General features: G+C 40.2%; 1 protein-coding gene across 2 annotated transcripts in view; it reads right to left on the reverse strand.

Annotated features, from left to right (window-relative positions):
* Nucleotides 1–25,067, reverse strand: part of EFHC2 (EF-hand domain containing 2) — a 194,246-nt gene that overhangs the window by 25,580 nt on the left and 143,599 nt on the right. For both annotated transcript variants that reach the window (XM_032258551.1, XM_032258550.1), the window contains 2 exons: nucleotides 6,999–7,196; nucleotides 4,971–5,063 (listed from right to left, as the gene is read on the reverse strand). In XM_032258551.1, the coding sequence (XP_032114442.1) occupies nucleotides 4,971–5,063; nucleotides 6,999–7,196 (291 nt within the window). The remainder of the gene's footprint in view (nucleotides 1–4,970; nucleotides 5,064–6,998; nucleotides 7,197–25,067) is intronic.

Genomic DNA, 25,067 nt, shown 5'->3' on the forward strand with positions numbered 1-25,067 from the left:
CAGTGGCAGCTGTATTTTGCTGAAGAGGAGCCTGCTTCTCCTCTATTGCAAAGATCACCTCATCATTTAGGGGAACGGTCTGGAAGGGAGAGAAGACAGTGAAGATCCATTTCTGACTCAGTTGTGTTTGGTTTCAGTTCATTACCTAGCAAACCCAGGGGTGCATCCTGAAACACCTGGTAAAAGTCTTCAAGGCCAGACACTTGAGAAGAAGTGGAGCTCGGGGCCCCTGTGTCAAGTTGCCAACAAGTAACTCTGGTTATCTCTAAATAGTCATGCCGCTAAATTCCAATTCTGACTCTAGCACAGATGTCTTTGGTGAGGTGGGTCACAGCTGCCAGTTTAGGGCTGTACATAGAGTTGATACTCTGTATGTCCACATGGTTTGGGATTTAAAAGAAAAATCTCTTCAACTAGAAACCTTATATTTGAAAAGGTAGAAAGCATCTGGGTGGGTCGGTGGGTCTCAGAAAGAGACAGAGAGAGTGACACAGTACACAATGGAGGAAAAAGGGAGGGGGAGAGAGAGAGAGAGAATGAGAGAGAGAGAGAGAGAGAAGAGGCTTCTCTCTGAAAACTTCATCAGTACACCAAACACTCTGCCACAATAGCTGCCACATGGCTCAGCCCTTGCCCTTCAGCCTCACTGCCAGGTATTTTTGGGTGAAATCACAAGAGCCTTAATCCTGCCTCTGGGAGTGGGGCAGGGGGCAGGGCTGGGTAAACTATAATGAGATGATTTTAAAGCGCTGTTAACTTTTTCCATTTTAACTGATATTTCTGGATGAGGCACCAGCTCTCTTGGGAGGCCCGTTCTAAGGCATTCCATGGAACCCAAAGCCAGCTATAAAAGTCTAGCTCAGGACAGAGCTGCTGGGGAAAGAGTTGCACTTGAATCTCTAGTCATTCCAAGTCTCGACTCAGAAGGCCATAATTAGGGGAGAAGGCTGCCTCCTTCCTTCCCTGTTCCACAAAGAATATAGAATGGAATGATTTCAGAATTCCCTCTACCTCTTATGGTCTAAGAATCAGGATTTCTTGCTTATTAGTTCAGAGGAACATTAATGCCCAAATGAAGGCTCAAAGGGGTTGAGTAAATGCCCAAGGATCGCACAGCCAGGAAGCAGCAGAGTTGACCTGCAGAGGCAGGAGCAGCTCTGGTGGATACCAAGCCCATGTTTTTTTCCCCCACGCCCAGTGCATTAGCACAGGACAAGTCTTTGAGGCTGCAAAAATGAACGAGGTCTAGTCCCCACACCCAGGAGCTCAGATAGAGGCGAAGGTTTAGAGTATCTTAGGGAGTTGTAGTTCTCCTTCCATTAAAGGCTCATCTTGGCCTGGAGCACAGTCTTTCAGTGAGAGACTCTCCTTATACCTCAGAGTTTACACTTATGAAATGAGGAGTAATGCCTACTGTCAATTAAAATGTACCTTTTAATATGCTCAAAAATTTACAAAATATTCTAAGGCCCTTAGCACTACATCAATACAAAGTGTCACTCCTACTATTAATGGATAATCGCTACCACTCTATAGAACATTTAACTCTGATACTCTGTGCATTAATGAAATGAATTTGCTTGGTACTCAAGGCGACCTTATACCAGCTCCCACAGCACAAACTGACAGGGGCTGAAGGACTGAACCAGATACGAAAAGATTTTGAAGTCCTGATTCCAGTTTGAGTTATGCTAACATAATAAAGAAAATACCAAGCTTAATTATAAGAAACATGAGAATGGAGTAGAAGGAAAATCCTGGTACCAGAATATGGGGTTAGGAGAAATACATGGGTAACAATCACCGGGTGAAAGAAAGCATCCAACCCTTGAGCCATATTGTTTTTTCATCTCCTGATCTGAATTCACACAGCAGGGTTACACGGCTGCTCAACAGCTGCCCAGATCCATCCCAGAGCAGGTAAAACTACTCCTGGGCAAGAGCGTGCATTGAACAAAATCAACAAGCTCTATGCCTGCCTCCCATGGGAGACTGCAGACGTCAGAGGGGGCTCTGGCTTAGCGTGCCATAAGGAGGGCTGTGCAGAAAGAGACTCTGGTCAGGGCTCTGTAAAGCCCTGTGGAGTCTGTGGGGAACAATAAGAATGCAGAATATAAATGTAAGCTGCAGGCTGATGGGCCCATTAGGAATTAGGGCAGTCTTTGAAAGGAATCTGCAGAGATGATGCAAAACACCAAGCATGTGACCCAAATCATGGCAGGGCATATTGGAGGGAGAGGGGAATGGGAATGAGACATTTTCTAATCTGATTAGTCTGAAGTTTCCCCTGAGTGTGGAGAAGGGTCACTGCACAATTAGAGGCAAAGTTAGACTGAACATGGTCTGCTTAGCAGCTGAGAGGGATGACCTCCTCAAAGCTAAGTGGGCTTGGAGACAGATGTGTTCAGAGACTGAGGCGACTTCGAAGCAAGTTGTGAAACAATCTTTTTGCATTTAATGTCAAATCGTAAAGGCAAAGACAAAACAGTCTGCTGAGAATGAGAGGATGATGACTTGGTGGCCTCAGCACTGGATAAGAAACATGTAGGTCCTCCAAAGGCCAGGCTCCCACATTACTGGACTTTCCAGGACAACTCATCCTCAAGGCCATCAAAAGATAATCTAATAAACATCCACAGCTTATTGACTAGAAGACAGCTTAATGTGCAAGAGGCATTCAGATCCAATTGTTGAAAAACATAGCTTCCTCTACATAGAAAGACACGGGTTTCTTCCAGTTTATTTCTATATCAGAGTGTGTGGTCTATGGTCCCTGACTTAAATTTCTCTCCCAGTCCTCAATCAATTCTTTGCACCCGGTACTGTGCTAGGTACTTTATGTATGTTATCACAATTAATCCTCAGAACCACTAGGAAATAGGTACAGCTATCTCATTCTAGAGGTAAGGAATCTGAGGTTCAGGCAGGTCAAAATCCTTGCACAAGATCACACAGCTAATAACTGGACATAAAGAATTTAAGAGACGGGGGTGGGGGGAAGTTACACTGTCAGGATGTGACAACCCATTGGTTATTTATAGGTGGTAAATCAAACAGAAGCAGTGTCTGCATCTGAATGAATTAAAGGTCAAGTCACAACTCATCATTACAAGGTAAGAGATAAAAAGACACATAAATGGTGCTGTGAGAATTCTTAGGAGCAGATAATCACTCTGATTACCAGCCAAACAAATACAACAGAGCTTCATGGATATGGTGCCACTTGAAATAGGTCTTGAGGGAAGAGCAAGCTTTTGGCAAGTGAAAACCATGGGGAGCTACTGCCTACTGAAGAAATAGCTAGAAAAATGGCAAAAAAAAAAAAAAAAAGTGGGAAGGCAGGAGGTATATGTGTGAAATGCTAAATGGCAGATGTGGGTGGACTACTGGCAACAGGAAGGGGAGTTTTGGGGGTAGGGGAATAATAACTGTGAAGAACTCTGGGTCCAAGGCCTGCCTACTTAATCTCATTTCCTGTATGCCAGGATCCCTCACACTGCTGCTAGAAAATAAAGGCAAATAGAGCTAAGCAAAAACAAAATCAAAACAAAACAAATAGAGTTGATAGTTTAGAAAATTATTCCAGGTTGATCCAATGCACACACACATCCAACTAGATTTGCCCTCTTCTGGGTTTCCCTCCTGACACCTTGGATCCTAGTTCCCTAACACAGAATTTGGCTTTATCTGTTCCTTTGGTTTCCCCTTTTGCCTCAAACAAGGACTCCCCACGTGAGCCCCTGTTTGAGGACAATGCTCCAACTGTCAACCCTAAGCCCCACTATGGAGAAGGAGCTTAATTCAAAGTTAAAGAGCTGGTCCTTCCTTAGAGAGCAAAGAGACACCACAGAAGGTTTGTGAGTAAAAGTGCAATATGATGACATACATTTTTGCTCTTAGAAGTACTTGGCTGCTATATATAAAGATGAATTTCAACATTTAGAGACTGGTGGATGGAAGACCAGTGTGGTGGCACTGCAGTATTCAATAAGCAATGTGGGTCAGAACAAGAATGATGATAGTGGAAATGGAGAGGAGAGAGTAGATGCAGGCAGTAAGGAGGAGGTAGAACTGTCAAGACAGCCTAAGGTACTGGCTATTTGTAGACAGTAACTCAAAATGATTAGAAGCAGGGGATGTGCATTTGAAAGGTTCACGATTCAAGTCACAGCTCTTCTTCTTCTGCATTATGTGACTTTGGGCAAAATACCTCATTTCTCTAAACCTCAGCATCCTTATGTATAAGATAGGAAGGATAACAGTTCTGACCTCAACAAGCTGTTCTCAAAAAGTAAATGAGATAATAAACCCAAAGCAATCATCACGATGCCTAGAACACAGCCAAAAATGTCAGAATTATCAAGATATATAAGTCAGAGGAGGAGCTAGAGAGAGTGATGCTATAGGAAGCATAAGAAATGACCAGAGTCTAGGTGGCTGAGAGGGACATGTCAGGAAATCAAAAGTCAGATTCAACAGTAGAACTGATGTGTTTTAGAAAGCAGTTCACCGTGCTCTCCTTTTATGGCATCATAACCTCTATGTTTTACATTTGGTGCTCATCAGGACAGAGCCCCATGCTAATAACCCTAGGTTCTCTTACTGCATGTCTATAGCTATCAGGAACTGCTGCTTTGAAAAACCTGCCCTGAATTTTACATTTAATGTCCTCCTAACCCATGAAGTTGTGTATCTCATTTTGTCTAGATGTAAACAGGAATCTGTGGATATATAAGTGTGTATTCATGTTAAAAATTAAAAAAATAATAATTTGTAATAGGCTCTCTGACATTCAAAGTCATGACAAACATTTCCTTCTGTAACACTTAAATGGAGGTAGGCCACCAATAATATAATCAAAACAGTCAAGGGTAAATCAAGGGTAATTAAAGGGAGATGTAAAACCAAAAATAGTGCCCCAAATAAAAGTACGCAGGACAAGCCCTATCAAGAGTGGAATTCTAACTTACCTTGACAATAAGGATTCTAGAAGATCATCAGTCAAAGGTAATCTGAAGGATTTGCACAGCCTTTTAATGTCTTTGGTGGGTAATACATTTTTTCTGCATTAAAACAAAGTAAATGAGGTTTTATATACCTTGTATCCCTTTAGTAACAATTACACACTACAGGAAAGAAAATACATTTGTGATGTGTCCTAAGAATGCACACATGGAAGTATAAAAACTGGTATTGGAATTCACAACAAGGAAGAACAGTCATATTTCATTTCATCAACTTTTTCTATTTCAGAGGCCACCAGATTCCATCCTTACAAAGGCTTTTCCATCAAGATGCAGATTCTTGGTTGGTGACAGTACAGCCTATTAAGGCTGTAGCCACAAGTGTTGCTCTAAGTAATTGATCTGCATTCTTGACCACTAGTCAAAAATGGTTCTGATATTTGAAAACATCTCTTAATTTGACAGGCATCTAGAGCCTCCAACTCAAGTATGATATGACTTGAGGGTGTCTTTCTATTCTTTTCCTTGGACCTAAACCTTATAGCCTGGAAGCCCCAGCTGGGGTCTCAATATTCACTTCAATTTTTTCAGATGCAAGTAGTTTTTTCTAGAGGAGCCCAACAGTCATTTTTTCCAGTCTTCTGAGGGCACAGAAATGCTTGTCCAACGTTCTCACTCAGCCAACACTTTTCCAGGCATCGGGCAACATTAGAATCAACAGGAAAGAAAGTTGGCTCTCTTCTTTGCAATGAGAATGTTTACATCTAGAATCAAAGCTTGTTGGAACTGGGAGAACCTCAGGCTATCTGGTCAAGCAGCCCCACTGTTCCCAGGAAGTGTTCCTTGAATGAAGCAGGGTCATACTTCTCACTCTGGGGAAGGGGCACCACCAGGGTGGCAGGTAGGGCAAGGACCATGCAAAACTCAGGCCACACATCTTCTAGGAAGCTTGGGGAAACTTACAGAGTCAAGGAAAAATACCATCTTTATAAAAACTCAAAGAAGATACATTATGGATTAATAAAAAACATGTTTAAGATAAACTATGGGACCTTCACAGATATTCAGGGTATGCAGTTGGCCACTTGGGTGCAGATTTCAAGTTTGGGGATAAGGAAAGTGGTTACAAGGAAAAGAGATGGCAGTGGTATGCAGCAATAAGGCTAGAAGCCAGAGCAAGAACTAAGATTTTTCTAATTCCAGATAAAATCAGTAAATGTATATTTATCCCCACTGTATCAGGTCTATAAGATGAATACATAAAAACATATTAAGATGTTTGCATCCAGTTGTATATAACAATGACATAATGAAGCTCAACACGCTCACAACCAATGTATAAGAAATAGCTTATGCTGAACTTCATTATTTTCAAGAAGAAATAATTTCAAAGAAATTCTATAAAATGTTTGTTTGAAAATTCCATTTTCTGTTTATTATAAAAGTTACATTTATAAATCTCAATCAGTACTAAAATAATGCAAAAAGATGACATCTCAAAATTAACCCTTCTAACATTTTGATTTACTATGCTTCAGTGGGAAGCTTCTGGAAACAAATGAAAAGAACATGCAAGGGAGCAGCCTATTCTTTCAAAGATACAGGGCCTCCCCTATTCCATCAACAAGACCAGCCTGGCCAACATGGTGAAACCCCATCTCTATTAAAAATACAAAAATTAGCTGGGCGTGGCAGTGCATGCCTGTAGTCCCAGCTACTCAGGAGGCTGAGACAGGAGAACCTCTTGAACCCAGGAGGCAGAGGTTGCAGTGAGCCGAGATTGTGCCACTGCACTCCAGCAGCCTGGGCGACAGAGCGAGACACCATCACACACACACACCCCTAAAAAACAAAAAAGCTCACCATTACTGGGAAATACCTGTACCCAAATACTTCTGCAGAAATGATTTAAGGTGGCTTTGCTAAATAATGGAGTATGATGGGACATATCAATTTTCTTTTTGATAAGAAATTCCTTCATTACTCAGGTTCACAGAAATGTAGATGATTATAATCAATAAAACAAAAGCTTACTTTTCTCGATCTTCATACCCACAAGCATAAATGATACGGTCAAAATTCTCAAAAAAATTTTTCTTGAACTTTTCCTGCGCCAGTCCAAGTAAGAAATCCCCATCTGGACATGTTTCCTCAGGCACACGGTAGTGACGTGCAATGGTTATAAACTCTTGCTCTGAAAGGTTTCCATGAGTGAAAGTCATCACTATGTCTCTGTAACGAAAATGGAAAAACATTTATGAACTGATATCTAAGAATACAGTATTTTACCTCTCCTTCTACTTAAAAGATCCAAATCCCGTTTTATAAAACTTTTACCAAATGCACAGAGGACAGGTGATTTTTTAAAACTTCATTTCTCTATTTAGTTTGGGAGCAGCAGGAAGGCACCAATGCCAGCATGGAAAATCATAGGCACTGTAGCTTATAAATAAAATGGCATTTTGCCCAGAGTCAAATACCTACCAAATAACAGCCTGTAACCAGGAAGTATATATGTTTTTTCAGACAGAGCCTCACTCTGTTGCCCAGAATTGAGTCCAACAGTGCAATCTCGGCTCATCACAACCTCCGCCTCCTGGGTTCAAGCAATTCTCTGCTTCAACCTCCCAAGTAGCTGCGATTATGGGCCCCCATAGCCACACCTGGCTAATTTTTGTATTTTTTCAGTAGATACAGGGTTTCACCATTTTAGCCAGGCTGGTCTTGAACTCCTGACCTCATGATCCACCCGCCTTGGCCTCTTAAAGTGCTGGGATTACAGGCACAGCTACCACACCTAGCAGGAAATATATTTTTAAAGGCCTTGAACGATCAAAAAACCTGTCATGAAGTACATGAGTTTATTCAATGCCTATTAATCTTCCTTACACAAAATAGTAACAGACTTGGGTTTCTGGTTTCCTGGGGCATGAAATTTGTAAGTTAATAAATTAGAAAGGTATTTCGGGATGGGGAAAGCAATCATGCACGTTTCTGTAATAAAAAGTAAAAATGGACATACCCTGGCAGTGAGAAACAAATAATAGAAAAAAATGAAAAGGTAAAAGACCTATGTAAGTGTACAGCAGTCTGCATCTTTAGAAGGCAAATGATACTGAGATTATTAGGCAGAGCTAAAAAAAAACTAAACAACAACGTATCAATGATGAAGACTCAACTCAAGGCCTAACAAACTGGCTGAATTGTTTTCAGTGTAACTCTGTATAAAAGGCATAAACTATGCAGCATATATTAGAAAGCATTAGATCAAAATGATTAAAATGCAAAATATTATGGTGGTTACAGGAATAAGCTTCCACTGTCTAGAAAATTTATTTACTGGAAATAATTCAGTTCCCAAGAATCCCGAATAAACAAGGGAATACAAAATTTTATTTGGCCTTCTGGTATAAAGAGGTCTTTCAGAATAAACGTTTTCAGTTTTTTTTAGGTATTTCTGGACATTATCATTTAATAATTCTAGATTCTTCTAGTCAAGAATATCCATACAGTCTAGGAAAGCCCACAGCAATGATGTTGACCTATCTAAAGGAAATTCATTTCATTTACATCTACTTCTCCAGTTTCCTGGGTTGTTTTGTTTTAATTTGGTTTTACTTTTGTATTATAATGGGAAATGAATGCAAAATCCCATCAAGCTGATCCCAGAATTTCAGCAAATCAGGTCAGACAATCAATTAGTAATATTGACAAGAGACTCACTGCATGGAAAGCACTGTAAAAGGCTCTCCGGAATATGAACTTTTCAGAGTCTGTTATTTATTTGCACTGTCCAGGCATATAGATAATCTTTCAAAGCCACAAACTGGTAGGGCCGCTTAAATAAACGGAGTAATAGTAATAACAACCTCTGCCATTTGTTGAGTACTGTGTGCCAGGTCCTGTGCTAGCAGTAACTTCCGGCATCTGGCCTAGGAGACAGTGCTACTATTATCCCCACTGTACAGATGTGAACTGAGGCACAGAAATGTTAAGTAACTTGCCTAATGTCACAAAAGCCAGAATGTGAACCCATGTAGTCTGGCTCTAAAGCCCATGCTTGTACATTCTGCTCTTTCCCTCTTCTGCTGGGACACGAAAGGCAGGGACAACTGATAGAGTGGGGCTCAGTCAGGAAATCTGCCTGAAGGCAGTGGGGTTTAACCTGATTTTTTATGGACCTCTATGGCCTTTATTGTCCATCACCTCTGCTTTGAGGGCTATCACTAACCATCATAAAAAAGTAAGAGAAAATAATTTCAGAAAACCTGAGTCACCAACCATCTCTGACAGGGGGCTAAGTAACCACAAAGAGCCACTTCACGGAAAGCCCCTACCTCCTTTACAACACTGGTCAAGAAATAATCACTCATGCCATGTGCGTAAAATGGAACACTGCACCATCACTAACAATATGATGTTTAGGGCTGGGTGTGGTGGCTCATGCCCATAATCCCAGCACTTTTGGAGGCCGAGACGGGTGGATTACCTGAGGTCAGGACTTCAAGACCAGCCCAGCCAACATGGTGAAAACCTATGTCTGGTAAAAATACAAAAATTAACTGGGTGTGGAGACACACACCTGTAATCCCAGCTACTAGGGAGGCTGAGGCATGAGAATCACTTGAACCCAGACAACAGAAATTGAGGTAGCTGAGATCATGCCACTGTACCCCAGTCTGGGTGACAGAGCAAGACTCTGTCTCAAAAAATGAATGAATGAATAAATAAATAAATAAATAAAAATTAAAAAGAAGATTATGGAAGAATAAATCTAAAAGCTAAAAAAAAAAAAAAAAAAAAAAAAAGATATGATGTCTAGGAGGCTGAGGCAGGAGGACTGCTTCAGCCCAGCAGTTTGAGGTTGCAGTGAGCTATGACCATGCCACTGTACTCCAGCCTGGGCAACATAGTGAGAACCCATCTCTACCTAAACAAACATACAAAAACATTAACTGGGCATGGTGGCATGCACCTATAATCCCAGCTACTTGGGAAGCTGAGGCAGGAGGATAATTTGAAGTTAGGAGTTTGAAGCTGTAGTGAGCTATGATCATACCACTGCACTCCAGCATGAGTGACAGAGCAAGACCCCATCCCTAAAAAAAAAAAAAGAAAAGTTTGATATTGATTGATATTTATTGGTATGATAGATGTCCATGCTATGTTGATAAATGTAGTATGATCCCAGTGAAAAATCAAAATGCAGGTGCACATCTCATCATAGAAAGAAGACCAGAAGGATGCATGCCAAAACATCAACAGTCCCTGATGTCTGAGACGTCTTTAGAAAAAAAAAAACATATTTCCATTTTTTTCTGAATTTTTGTAATATTCAAATATTATTTTCATTGTCTAAATGAAAAAAGAAAAACATTAGAAAGCGTTTCTTTCTGAGAGTAGAATATGGTGTGAAGAAGGAAAAGTGGCATGCTCCCAAGGACAAGGAAAAAGAACATGTGCAGCAATAACTAGAAACTTTCCATACACCTTTCACTAAACTTAGTATAGCACCACCAGAACATAAAAGTTTATTTTCCTTTTCATAGGATAAACTGAAATTATCCTGGCTTCACTGCAGTTAAAATTTATGTCTGCTGGGTTTCTGTATGCTTGGGTTTTAAACAGCTCAGTATTCAACAGTTTTACATGGCTTTACATGAGAGTTTCAAACAAGCTGCGCTATACTTGAAACTGCCAACAGCCCTGCGAGGCCTCAGGGGCTCCTGGAGCGGCTGCCTGTGCGGCTGCTGCGCCCACATGAGTCAGGTTCCTGCACCAGGGATCTCAATCGGGATGTACAAGCCTCACGTTGCAGACCTCAAACGGCTGCTGCCACTCTGCCCCACATTTGCCACATGTGTGTTTTTCAGGACTCACCCCCACCCTGTTAAACTTCAGTAGGATTCACAAAGAATTAAAAATCATTTCAAAAGTCACACATTCCATGTTAAAAATTTTGGTAAAATACATATAGCATAAAATTTGCCATTTGTGACATTTAGTATATTCCCAATGTTGTGCAACCACCACTTCTATCTAGTTCTGAAACATTTCCATCACCCCAAAAAAACCCCATACCCATTAAGCAACCACTCCTCCTTCCTCCCTCCTTCCCAACCCTCCTCCCTACCCAGCAACCACTAATTTGCTATCTCTACAGATTTGCCAGATTCTGGATATTTTATATAAATGGAATCATATAGTATGTAGTCTTTTGTGATTGAGTTCTCTCACTTAGCACATTTTCAAAGTTAATCCATGTTGTAGCATGTATCAAGACTTCGTTCTTTTTTGCAGCTGAATTCTTATTCATTGTACTATCATACCACTGTTTATCATATGAATGTGCCATCTTTGTTTATCCATTCATACATACAGGGACATGTGGGTTGCTTCCACCTTTTGGCTATTGCAAATAGTGCTGCTATGAACATCTGTGTACAAGTTTTTGTTTAAACACCTGTTTTTAATCCTTTGGGGTACATATACCAAGGAGTGAAACTCCTGGCTCACAGGTAATTCTGTTTAACCTATTAAGGCACTGCCAAACTGCTTTCTGCATACTCTATTTTTGCTTAGCAGCAGCCACAAAAATATAGGTCCAACTTCCATCAAGCATAGCCCTTCCTCACCTAAAACTTCATACTGAACTTGAAATGAGATCTGATAGCAAACTCTGATCTCAGTACTTCTTGACCAATCATTTAAGGGAAATAAAAATGTATTTTTTTATTTAATTAAGAGACGGGATCTTGCTGTGTTGCCCAGGCTGGAGTGCAGTGGCAATTCATAGGCGCAATCCCACTACTGATCAGCACAGGAGTTTTGACCTGCTCCCTTTCTGACCTGGGCCAGTTCACCTCTCCTTAGGCAACCTGGTTGTCCCCTGCTCCCGGGAGGTCACCATATTGATACTGAACTTAGTGCGGTAGCGCACTACAGCCCAGAACTCCTGGGCTCAAGCAATCCTCCCACCTCAGCCTCCCGAGTATCTGGGACTTCAGGCACGTGCCACTGTGCCCGGCTAAAAATGTATTTTTAAAGGCAGTTGTAATTGTATTGCTCTTGTGTTCTGTGATTATTATAAGTAATCTTGAAGATTTAGATACCAAGTTACCTTTGCCTTTAGCCAACACTGCACTACATTCCTGGCACTAATATTTTATACAGTATAATACTATAATATCACAGTATTATTTAGTTAATCTTATAAGGGATACTGCCATGATTTTCTCTTGGCTTTTGTAGCTAAAGTCATAAGACTTAAAAAAAAAAAATGCCAAGATGCTCTAGGGTATTCAGAATTCTATGCAGAATTCTGAAACATAAAATGCTAAACAGCTTTATAAGACATAATTCCATTAAAGTCATCCAGTGAAATTGGTGAAACACAACTTCCTTTTAAAGCTCTGAATCTCAGGGTATTTTCTTACTTATTGAATCATTAAAGCCTAAGCAATGTCTTTCAAATAAACTAAAAAAAAAATTAGTTTTAGCACAAACAAGGGCTCAAGAGCCTAAGCCTTCAGACCCTAAGGCATACAACAAAATCTAGTTGAGGCTAAATTAAACCAAGCAGCAGTTTTGGCTACAATTAGGTAGAACCCTTTCTCATTACCTTCAATTTGATATTCATCAAATAAAATGTGTTTTGCTTCCTGCAATCAGAAGCTGTGCACACCTGCTCATATCCTACACTCCCTCAGGCTTTCTCTTACACTTGTGGGCCTGAGCTTCCCATACAAAACAGAAACCCTTGCTGTATTGTCACTTATATCCCAGCATGTCATACTGTTGGACTAGAGCATTGCCAGAGAGTAGAGGGTGGTAGAGATAGCTGGTAGAATATGTGTCAGAGGAAGGAGAGATGGGAAAATATATCAGAGAGTCTAATACAAATGTTAGACCCAACAGATTTTGCTACAGGCCTAACCAGAGTTTAATGCCACGTACAAAGCTCTTCAACTTCACTGGAGAACAAGTCCACTATGTATGGCCACTTTGGCTTTGCACTGACCACCTCCAGAGAGTGCATTTATAGACTTGTGGCATATAAGTGGTTTCTCCCAGAGTTATGCAACATGGTGGCCTCACAAGAGAGATGAAGGAATTCCACAGAAAAGGAGAAAACAAGGGGTCACTGCAGATTATTAAAAAGCTACCTACTCCAGCTGAGATCACAAACTTGTTTTCAACCAGGAGGCAGTGTGGTTCAGTAGAAAAAGTGTGAGCTTTCAAATTACATTGACCTGTATTACAATTCTGGTCCCACTAATTCGCCAGGAAATGGGAACTGTAGTAAACTACTCAACTTCTCTGAACTTCAGTTCCTTATCTGTGAAATGAGACAAGACCACTTGTGAAATCGAATTTTATTTTCCTATAGGAGCCAGGATAATATGTTAAAACAGAAGTCAGACCATGTCCTTTTCCTGTTCAAAACCCTGTAAGGACTTGCCATCTCTCTGAAAGTAGAACTCAAAAGCCTCACGATGGCTTACAAGGCCTGACATGATCGGGCCCCTCGTCTGCTGTCACTAGGCACATTTCAACTTCAGACCCTTTGTACTGGCTGTTCCCTCTACCTGGAATGGAGTGTTTTTCCCCAAGACAGTCACATAGGCTGTTCCTTCACCTCCTGTAGGGCATCTTATCTTGTTAGATGTCAGCTTCTCTGTGAGACCTTCTCTAACTAACCTTCATAACAGATGACCCCTTCCTCTACAACTCTGGCACTTCTTAACCCTTTCCCTGCTTTCTTTTCCTTAGTGCCATTCATCATACTCTAACCTAGTATAAAATTACTTATTTTGAAGATTCTTTTATTTCCCTCCCACCCCCACTGGAGTGTAAGATCCACAGAGGGTAGTGTTTTTTTGTCTATTTTGTTCACTGTGGAATCTGTGACACTTTAAATAGCCCCTGGCATATAGTAAGATAACAAATAGTATGATGAATAAATGAAAAATGAGGGTTAAGTTAGCAAAATATGCAAAGCATTCAGCATAGTACCTGGAACTATGAATGTTCAATAAATGATAGCAATTTTTATTACTCTCATCATCTCACAATGGAGATAATTTCAAGTTGCATTAAACTGAAAGCACCACTTCTCTTAAGCAAGTTTATCTTGGAGAAATGTGAAATGCTTTTGACGACTCTGAAACCTTAGAATTTATCTGCAGGATATAAAATGAAAATGGCATGCTTGTTTTAAACAGTTATATTCAAGAGTAAGTCTAAAGTGCTAAAGAAATAAGCTCCAGGTGTGCCTTCTTTTATACAATGGATAGATCTGAAATAAATACTTACTTTTTAGAAATTGAATTCGATGTCCTCTTTCACTCTCTGTTACACATAAAGATATGCTATCTTTATCTTGCTCATTTTAAATTGGCAATGGCATCTAACATCTTAGCTTCAAATCCCTCTAATTTCTGTCAAGTTCTTAATGACAAGCAAGTACACTGAAGACTGAAATAAATAATAAATCCTTTTTTTTTTTTTTTTTTTAAGAGGCAGGGTCCCACTTTGTCACCCAGGCTGGAGTGCAGCGGCATGATCATGGCTCACTGCAACCATGAACTCCTGGGCTCAAGCAATCCTCCTACCTTAGTCTCCCAAGTAGCTAGCTCCACAGGTGTGCACCACCATGGTTGGCTAATTTTTAAACTTTCTTGTAAAGATGGGGTCTCGCTATGTTGCCCAGGTTGGTCTCCTGGGCTCAAGTGATCCTCTCACTTTGGCCTCCCAAAGTGATGGGGTTACAGGTGTGAGCCACTATGCCTGTTTTAAATAAATCCTTTCAAAACTAAATAATATTTTCACAGTACAAATAATTACAGCCAAATTCATCTGCCTTGTAAATTGATTTTTTGATGTATTTTTCTTAAAGAGAAGTAAGTACATTGGCAGTGAAAATCACTGACCCTGTTTTCTCATTCCAAGTAAATATAAGGAGCTTCATGTTTTCTCTTTATTACTGTTCTAATCTTCATTTCACATCAACTATTATACTATGGTTTTTCCTGTTTTGACATGTAGTGGAATGTACGTGGTAATTTTAATTTATTTAGTTTAAAATTGAGCATGTCTTGGTGCACTTGACTTCAGGCCTGTTTAAGTATAGCCAAACAAAATGAGATATTTTCATGCAGTTAAGAGTAGTTGCTGTATACCATTAACAGTCTATTCTTCATGGAAGTACAATTTTAGAAATCCTTTAAAATGTTCATCTATAATTCTTCCATGATTTGGTACAATATGCATTTAAACAAGCTAAAGCAACAGCGGGGTTTTTTTTTAGTTTTGTTTTTTAAATTGTGTCAACACTTTTGGTAATTGGTAACAGCAAATGAAGTCTGAATGCTGGTGCTTAACTTGCAAGGTAAGCAGAAAGGAGCGAATATTCATTTCATTTACAAGCAGAGTTCTTCGTTTTCTACCACTGCCTTTGCTAACACCCACTTTATGTTCAGGGATTATTTGTCTCCAAGCAAACCCCACTTGTTTGGCTTTTTTTGTTTTTAACTGTCTCTCACTTGGTTACCAGATGGTTTAGAGGCCTATAAGACCATGGTGAGCTCTGTGACAATCAAGGGGTCTTACGTGATGAAGGGTGCCCCCATATAAACCCCCAGGTATTTACTGATCATACAATGGGTCAATACAAAACACGGTCTGTGCCCTTTTGGTGCTTATAATCAATTTAGTAATTCAAGCTTTACTTACATCAAATAATTATCAGTAATATAATCAGATTCTTAAATCTTTCTGAACACACACTTTAAAATATAAAATTTGGGCCAGGCACGGAGTTTCTCGCCTGTAATCCTACCAACTCGGTAGGTCAAGGTGGGAGGGTCACTTGAAGCCAAGCATTCAAGGCCAGCCTGGGCAACCTAATGAGATCCCATCTCTACCAAAAAATTACAAAATTAGCCAGGCGTGGCAACATGTGCCTGTAATCCCAGCTACTCAGGAGGCTGAGGTGGGAGGATCATTTGAGTCAAGGAGGTCAAAGTTGCAATGAGCTATGATTGTTCTACTGCTTGCCAACCTGGGTGACAGAGCAAGACCCTGTCTCAAAGAAAAATACATACATGCATATATATATATATATATATATGCTTTACTCCATTATAAAAGTAACGCATTTCCAATTATACAGAAATTGGATAATACATAAAAGCAAGGAAAAAAGAAAAGAAAAACCATACACACCCCTGCCACCCAAATATAACCAAGTAAACATCGTGGTAGGCTTCTCCACAGTCTCTGTTCTATGCATAGGCATTTGTCTTTTTCTTAATAGGTGTGAACATATTTTCATCTTTTTCACGTAACTAATAAAACATTTCCACGTTATTACAGACTATTCTGAAACCAAAATGCAACACCATACTTCTGTTATTGGATATTACATTTTTAAAATTTTTATATAAATAATGCCATAATGAGCATCTATATACATAAACATTTGTCTGTATTTACAGTTATTCCCTTCAGATGATGTTCCAGAAGTACAATTAGTGAGGCAAAACAAAGGAACATTTGACTGCCTAGGCAATACAGCAACACCCTATCTCTACAGACATTTTTAAAAATTAGCTCAGCATTGTTGTGTGTGCCTGCAATCCCAGCTTCTTGGGAGGCTGAGGCAGGAGGATCACTTAAGTCCAGGAGTTTGAGGCTTCAATGAGCTATGATGGTACCACGGTACCTCCAGCTTGGGTGACAGAGTGAGACAGTGTCTCAAAAAAAAGTAGAATAAAAATTAAAAGAAAGTAAGGCTTAAAAAGATCTTGACACATAGTACTAAGTTGCTTTTACCTTCCCATCAGCAATGCCTAAGAGCCCACAGTAATGGAATATCCCTTCAAAAATGTTTCCATCAAACTTGGAGACAGAAGTAAAAGAAAAAAAAAAAAGGTGTTTTTTTTCTGGCTGGAGTGGAGTGGTGCGATCTCAGCTGACTGCAACCTCTACCTCCAGGGATCAAGTGATCCTCCCACCTCAACCTCCCGAGTATCTGGGGACTGCAGGCGTGTGCCACCACACCCAGCAATTTTTTTTTTCTTTTTGGTAGAGATGGGGTTGGCTTTTTGTTTTGCCCAGACTGGTTTCAAACTCCTAGGCTCAAGCATCAGCCTGCCTCAGCCTCCCCAAGAGCTGGGATCATAGGTATGAACCACCTGGCCATAAAAAGTACTTCCTAATTCAATAAGTAAAAATGATGTCTCATTTTAATCAATAATTGATTACAAATAAACTTCAACACCTCTTTCCCTTATTTGTTAAGAAATATTTCTTCTATTGTGTTCTGTCTGCACACATCGCTTGTCCATTAATCCATTCATTCATTCATTCACTCATTCAATAAACACTGACAGAATATTAACTTTATGTCAAATGACAGCAAATAATAGAGGAATGGACCAGATTTCACCCCCAACCCTCAATATCTGCATCCTAGAATTAACCACAGACTAGAGGCAAAGCCAAGTCAATGAAGTAGAAAAAGTACTACAATAAAGATATGTCCAAAAGCTCAGAGAAGGTACCACTCGTCCAGTCTGACAAGTGTATACACATAGGGAGAAATCCAAGAAAGCTTCACAGCAGAGGTGGTAGCAGAGCAGATCTTGAAGATGAAAGGCAATCTGCCGATCAGAGAAGTGGGAGCTGTGTAAGGGAAGGAGGCTGAGAGGAATGGGAGAAAGAATCATATCCTCAAAGATTCAAGGGGGGCAGGAAGAGCTGGGCACAGTGGATCACATCCGTAATCCCAGCACTTTGGAAGGCTGAGTTGGGTGGACCACTTGAGATCAGGAGTTTAAGACCAGCCTAGCCAACATGGTGAAACCCCATCTCTACTAAAAATACAAAAAATTATCTGGGCGTGATGGTGCACACCTGTAATCCCAGATATTCAGGAGGCTGAGGCAGAATTCCTTCAACCCAGGAGACAAAGGTTGTCGTGAACCGAGATTGCGCCACTGCACTCTAGCCTGGGCAACGAAGCAAGACTCTATTTCAAAAAAAAAAAAAAAAGAGAGAGAGGGCAAGAAGATGGTATAGTACATCTGAGGAGCTGTACAAAGTGTTAATAACAGGCACAGATGTTATCAAGAGCTCAGTGTATGTCAAACATTGATCTGCTTCACATACATAGATTCATTTAACCCTCATGACAATCCTTTCGTACGAAATTTGTCCCCATTTTACTGATGAGGAACTAAGGCCCAGAGAGCTTTCATAGATTGCCCAATGGCACAGTGTTATGAATAGTAAGTGGTGGAGCCAAAAATTGAACCACAATGTTCAGGGTTTATAGAATGACTAGAATATAGTGAAAACAAAGCAAGATATAAATTTGAGAGCTGGCAGGTTGGGCCCAATCATGAGAGGTGTATGTGTGTGCCATGTTAGGATACCCAGGTTTTCTTCTGCTGAAGGGGATCTCTTGAAGGGTTCTGAGCAAGAGAGCACTATGAACAGAGAGTTAGAAGCCCGAGCACTCAGGAAGCACTACAGAGGTAGGCACAGGAGTGCTTCTGGGATGAAGAGAATGGAGTAAGAGGTTGCAGCTCAGAGACATAAACTAGAATTGAATGTGCTGGACCTCGGATGGCCCCCAAGTCTCTTGTTGAGTGTCTGGGAGATAGGACCATCATGGAAGCTGGCTTTGGACAGCAGGAAGAACACCTTTTCTACTGAGAAGAAAAAAGGACTGCAAAGTTGTGGATGTGGGGGATAGGGGAGGTTTACATCTCCGGATCTCTATATGCTCTGTTAACCTGGAGATGAGGTTTTGTTATAAATGGGAGGAAAATGGTGAAGTTAGGAGCTTAAGAGTGAGAAAGTTTGAAATATCCATTGTGGAGAGTGAAAACTGTATAACTAGGCCTTCATTCCATCCTTAACTGCTTCTTCGTCCTCAGCTATTCACTGATTCATCAGTTGTCCAGCTTGGCATCTGTGCCTTTGATTTCTTTTGGTCCTTTCCTTTTGGATTTTATTGGTCCTTTCCTTTCAGCATATCGAATGTTCATGTCTCTCTCAACTTAAAACAACAACAAAACCCAGCCCATGACTTTCTGCCCAGTAAAGTCATCCTGGTGACATCCATCAGCCTGGCAGAACCTGTCTTCCACAGCAGCCTGGTAACAAGAAGCCAAAGCAGTGGTGGCCTGGCCCTCCCCAAACAAAATAAGTGTCCCTGGGGTTCCCGGATAACTAAGGGGAAAGGAAAAGAGAAGAGGTCTCAAGAACATACTGATACATCTCCAAGAGAGATTCCAGATAATATGTCAAATGGGATTAAATGAGAAAGTAAAAGAGAGGGGACCCTTTGCCAATCTGGAGTAGGTGGAATGTGTCATGATCGTTCAAGGGCAATCAAGGACTTCACATTTATGGGGAAGATTTTTATTTTTTTACTCCTGTCATCTTATTTTGTGTTTTCAGTTTTTCATGTATTGTTGCTATTACCTTATATTGATTGCTACTTGTCTTTTGCAATATAGCCTAATTTATAGCAGTTTCTTGAATAACATCACCTCGTTTCAACATCATTGTATTATAATATTGATGGGGAAAAAATGGCTTCAGGCTGGAGCCACTATCTGCATGAAGTTTGTACTTTTTCTCCATGTCTGCATGGGTTTTCTCTGGTTTCCTCTCACATCCCAAAGCCGTACACATGAGGTGAGGTGGCATGTCTATATGGTCCCAGTGTGACTGAGTGTGGATGTGTGACTACACCCTGCAATGGAGTGGTGACCTGTCCAGAGCTGGTTCTCACCTTGTGCCCTGAGCTGCTGGGACAGGCTCTAGCCACCCATGACCTTGAAATGGAATAAGTGGGCTGGAAAATGAATGAACAAATGAATACAAATTATGATCAAATAAAAACTCATAAAGTCTATGATGACAAAGGACATGGAACAAACGCGTTCAGCAAGCCTGCTCAACTTGTGATTTTTTTGGTTTTGAACTGCAAGGTGGGAAAAGATGCTCCTTACAATGTTCGCTCTGCAAACATTTATTCTCTGATTTAACCCATCACTACCATGACCACTGTCACTTACTGAGTCACTGAAATTGGGTAAACCATTATTTTATTTGTTTTTATTCATCTTTCTTAAATGTATATAGAGCTCACATTTATTTCAAGGCCTGATATTATAAGTATTTGGGTCTTTATTTAGAAGTTCAGTGATTTTTTTGTGACTAGAAATATGCTGTAGGAACTTAACTTTCATTTCTCTCAATTAGCCTAATGGAAAATTGGTTTCATTTTATGTCATTTACTTAAAGTCACAGTTTCTGAGAACCTATTGACAACATAAGTAAGGACTTACTGTATTTGGTTTGCTCTTAGATTCTGCAATTCCATTTAGAATCCTATTCATGATTAACTTGAAATTGCCCTAAAATATTTTAAACCTATATATACCTAATTATCCAAGAAATGGATAAAATATGATTTCATATTCAGATAAAATATGAGGAATTTTGCCCTTAGTTTCCCTATTCTCTCTTTCTGAGTTTCAGTTATTTTATTTGTGACATAACCCATACCATCTACTTTTTAAATTTTGCTAATGATATCATTCACCTCTTTGAAATGTTTAGCTTTGAATTCACATATGTAAGCATGTGTGTGTATATGTATAAAACCTGTTTTAATGTCCAATGCTGCTTCAATTTTTAAAGATAAGATGTCCTCTTTGAGTTCTTAATTTTGATATTTTTCTTCATGTTCTGGATTAATTTATTAAGATAATATATTACTTGGAGCAATTTACTAAAGAAACTAGTTATTTTTGGTTTTCTTAAAGATTTTAAAACATTTCTACTTTTCCATGCATAAAAAACAACTTGTCTCCAATCTGTTTATCCTAAAAGCACTGAAGATTTAACCACTGCCTCTGTGCATTAAATGGGGTCCTATCTTTTTGGGTTTTAGGGCATTGGTTCTGCTGGTGATGGTAGCATTTTTAAGCTTTGTTTTAGATAAGTTTGCTTTGATGCTTATAAAAATCTTTCTTTTATGTGACTTTTCACATTTTTACCAAGGTATATTTAATGATCTCTTTTCATGTATTTTACATGGATCAGAGTGAATTCTCTCAATTTACAAATACTCTTCCTAACTTAGAAAATGATTTCTTTAAACGATCTTTGATTATCACTTTAGCTGCATTTATTTAGTTCTCTCTTTACCTCCATTTCTACTTTCTTCTCTGTCACTGTTTCAATCCCGCTCTAATTTTGCTCTCTTGGAGAGGTTTCTGGATAGTTCTCTGGTTTATTACCAAGTTTCTGCAGTGTCCAGTTTTCTACTGGTGCTTCTAGTTTAATTTTTAATTCAGAAATGTGTTTTGTAAATTTTAACACATCTTTCCCTATTTTTCTCTGTTTGCTTCTCAAAATGGCCTGCACCTGCTGAGACTCTGATACATTTTGTTGTGACCATATGTAAACCAAAAATAAAATTCTAAGGCCCCCCAACCATCTGAATGGACCCCTCCTCTTGACTAAGGGCATTCCAAAATTAACTTGAAAAACTAGTTTAGGCCATGATGGGAAATGGGAGCCAGACATGCTTCATTATACCCTCCCCGCTTTTGGAATTATTGGTAGAACAGCCTCTTTAAGTCTAATAAGAAACATGTACAATCTATTCTCTCTGAAGTCTGCTACCTGGAAGCTTCATCTGCATGATAAAACCTTAATCTTCACAACCCCTTATAATAATGCAGATATTCCTTTCTATTGGTAGTAACTCTTTCAACCATTGCCAATCAGAAAATCTTTAAATCTACCTATGACCCAAAAGCCTATGACCCCACCTCCAATGCCTTCAAGTTGTCCCACCTTTCTGGACCAAACTAATGTACATCTTACATGTATTTATTGAAGTCTCATGTCTCCCTAAAATGCATAAACCAAGCTGTTCCCTGTTCCACTTTGGGTACATGTCATCGGGACCTCCTCAGGCATGTCCCTAACTTTGGCAAAATAAACTTTTGAAATTGATTGAGACCTGTCTCAGATACTTTTGCTTTGTAATAACATAACTAGTTTCTTAGAACAAACAAACAAAAACTAATATTTCATGACATACGTCACTTTCAGAATCTGCATGGATTCTCCTGTACTGCATGGTTTAGTTTTTCTCTGCTCATGCAACTTTACCAAGAGGTCTCTAGAGCAGTCCTGGACATTTGTGTGTGGCTATGGTTCACAAATTCCACAGGCTCTGTCACAGATGGCATGCATGTGTATGTGTGCGTGTGTGAAGAAAGAGAGAGAACGGTCAAGGAAAGGAGGGACCTAGTTGTATCCATCCTAAATAAATGTGCCAAATCACTATGAAAAGAGGGCACATTTATTTATGGAAGGAGGGTGGGAAGGAGGAAGAAAGACCGGCTTTTGATTTAGAGACCAAGAAGCCAAATTTGGGATAGGGGTTTGGAAGGAAAAGAAGAAGATGAGAGGCAGAGCAAAAGCTGGGAGCTTTGTCCCAACTCCCCAACCACTGACAGAGGAATTCCAAAAGAGGCTCTCCATGCAGTGTTCCAGAGTTGTACAGTTTACAATCACCACAAACCTTAGTGTGGCTGTTCCCTGGGACCACTGACTCACATGGAAGCCCCAGGGTAGACTCTTGGGCTTGTGCTGAATTGACAAATTGTCATTAAGGCAACTAAGTATCTTATGCCAGGAAATAAATCAAAAAGGCAGAAATATAAGTCCATCAATGAATAAAATGATTTATTTCCTTACCAGAATATGAAATAGGAGAATGTCTTACATTTTATTGTGGTGGCCTATTTTTTTTATTTGTTTTGGGTCTTCTATGAAGAATTCTGAGCTTGGGAGAGGGCAGTACTGGGCTGAGAATCAAATCACTTATCTGAATTAGAAGCCATAGACACGATCTAGGCAAGTTACCCAGCTACATTTTGACAGTGGCTGGAACTTTGAAACTTTGCAATGTCAGTAAGAAATCATTTTCAATCCAGATAATATAATGAGAACTTGTTCTTGGCTCCTTGTTTTAAACACTCTGTGCTTAAACTCTATGTAATGGATCCCAGCATGTAACCACAGAACGTCAGTTCTAAATATAGCAGTTTAAAAAGTAATAGAAGAAATCCATATGCTGATAGCTTCATCTATAAAACTTAAGTGGCTCTAAATCAAAAAATAAAGTAAATATGCTCACCTAGTAAATGTTTCACATTTCTACTTATAAAATATAAGGGAAAATGAGTACAAATTAATTAAGATCAAACGAAATGGGGAAGCTGGCTATCAGTTACAACCCTAACTTCCCTGCCACTTCAGGGGCCCAGCCATATTCCAGCTTAGGCAGGGAATGTGCAACTCTAACAGGCGCTGGCACAAGGTTCCACCCAGGTTACAGAATGGTCACTCACAGGGTCCAATTTGTACTGAGCTCATCTGTCGCAATAACTAGCCACAACCAGAGTCACTTCCTGCCCAAGCCTCCTCCAGGGGGTATGAAAGCTGCATGGTGGCAGCAGATACAACCAGTGCAAGGGCCTCTGAGCCTCAAGGGGCAGTGAGCTTTTCTCAAAGTCATTTCCATTCCCTCTGTGGGATATTGCATCATTGCCCGCAATACTTCCCTCTTGCTATCTGTGCCCTTTCCCGTGTCACTCTGCTGTTACACTCTCTAAAGGTTCACAGTTTCTTTCCTGCTCTTTGACAATGGGGTCAGCCATAGGACTTGTTTTGGCCAAGAGAGTGATGTGCAAGTCAAAGTGTGCCAGTTCTGAGCCTAGGTCTCAAGAGGTCTTGTTTCCCATTCTGACTGTGCTTCTGCCATTGCCATGAGGACAACATGCTTGGGTTAGCCCGTTGTTCCTTGAAGGAGAATGACAGACATGTGGAACAGAGCCACCCCAGCTGGGCCCAGCTCAGATCAACGAACCCTCAGCCAACCCACGGAACTGTAAGCTAAATAAATGTGGGAATTTTTTTTTTTTTTTTTTGCATGACAGATTTTGAGGTCATTTATTACACATCAAAATTCTGGCAACTGATGATTGATGTACTCTCTGCCTTCTTGTACTTTCTTCTCCTTCATACCCTAGCGTTAAGAGGCAGCTTCACACCCCAGTGTTAAGCTGGACCTCAGGAAGTTGGACACCTTGGCTATGGCACATGATGCCTCTGGCAGAATTAACTTGACTGAACAGTATTCTGATGGGGCGCTATTTTTTTCTTCTAAGGAATACTGTCAGAAACAGCCACCTGGACCTGATCCCTGGGTATCCTGCGGCATGCTACTGAGACCACCACTCACCTACCAGAGAGTCCTTTCTGTGAGTGCCCAATGAATAATGTCTTTCTTGGGCTCTGCATTAAGATTCCTTTTCCTAAGCAACTGCTTATTATTGCTTTATGGGTTTTTTGTGGGTTTTGTTTTGTTTTTTGAGACAGGGTGTCACTCTGTTGTCCAGGTTTGAGTATAGTGGTGTGATCACAGCTCCCTGAAGCCTCAACTTCCCCAGGTTCAGGTGATTCTCCCACCTCAGCCTCCCTAGTAGCTGGGGACCACAGGTGTGCACCACCACGTTCAGCTAATTTTTGTATTTCTAGTAGAGATGGGGTTTCACCATGTTGCCCAGGCATGTCGGAAACTCCTGGGCTCAAGTGATCCACCAGCCTTGGCCTGCCAAAGTGCTGAGATTACAGGCATGAGCCACCATACCCAGCTTATATTTGCTTTATAAACACCATGAACTGATTATGGTCTCCTATTTTGCACTGACCTCTAGGAAGCTCAAAGCCAGGCCTGTGGCTGACTGCTAGTAAATGCCCATAACTTCAGAGCCTGTAAATACATTCTGTATGCCAGCCTAACTCCTGGTTCCCCTGTTCGTTCCTACTTATATTTTTTCTTTTATTTTTAGTATTCGCATATTCATTCTATGCTATAGAACTGTCTACATCTTTGTAGCTTACCGTAAATCCATTTCTGAAACAAGGCAAAATAAATAAATATAAAAATACATACAATAGTGAGAAGAAAAACTGAAGGGGTATTTACCCAGAAAG

The sequence above is a fragment of the Sapajus apella genome, unplaced genomic scaffold (genome assembly GCF_009761245.1).
Source record: "Sapajus apella isolate SASKATOON/1434 unplaced genomic scaffold, GSC_monkey_1.0 scaffold103, whole genome shotgun sequence".
In the NCBI taxonomy this organism is placed as follows: Eukaryota; Metazoa; Chordata; class Mammalia; order Primates; family Cebidae; genus Sapajus; species Sapajus apella.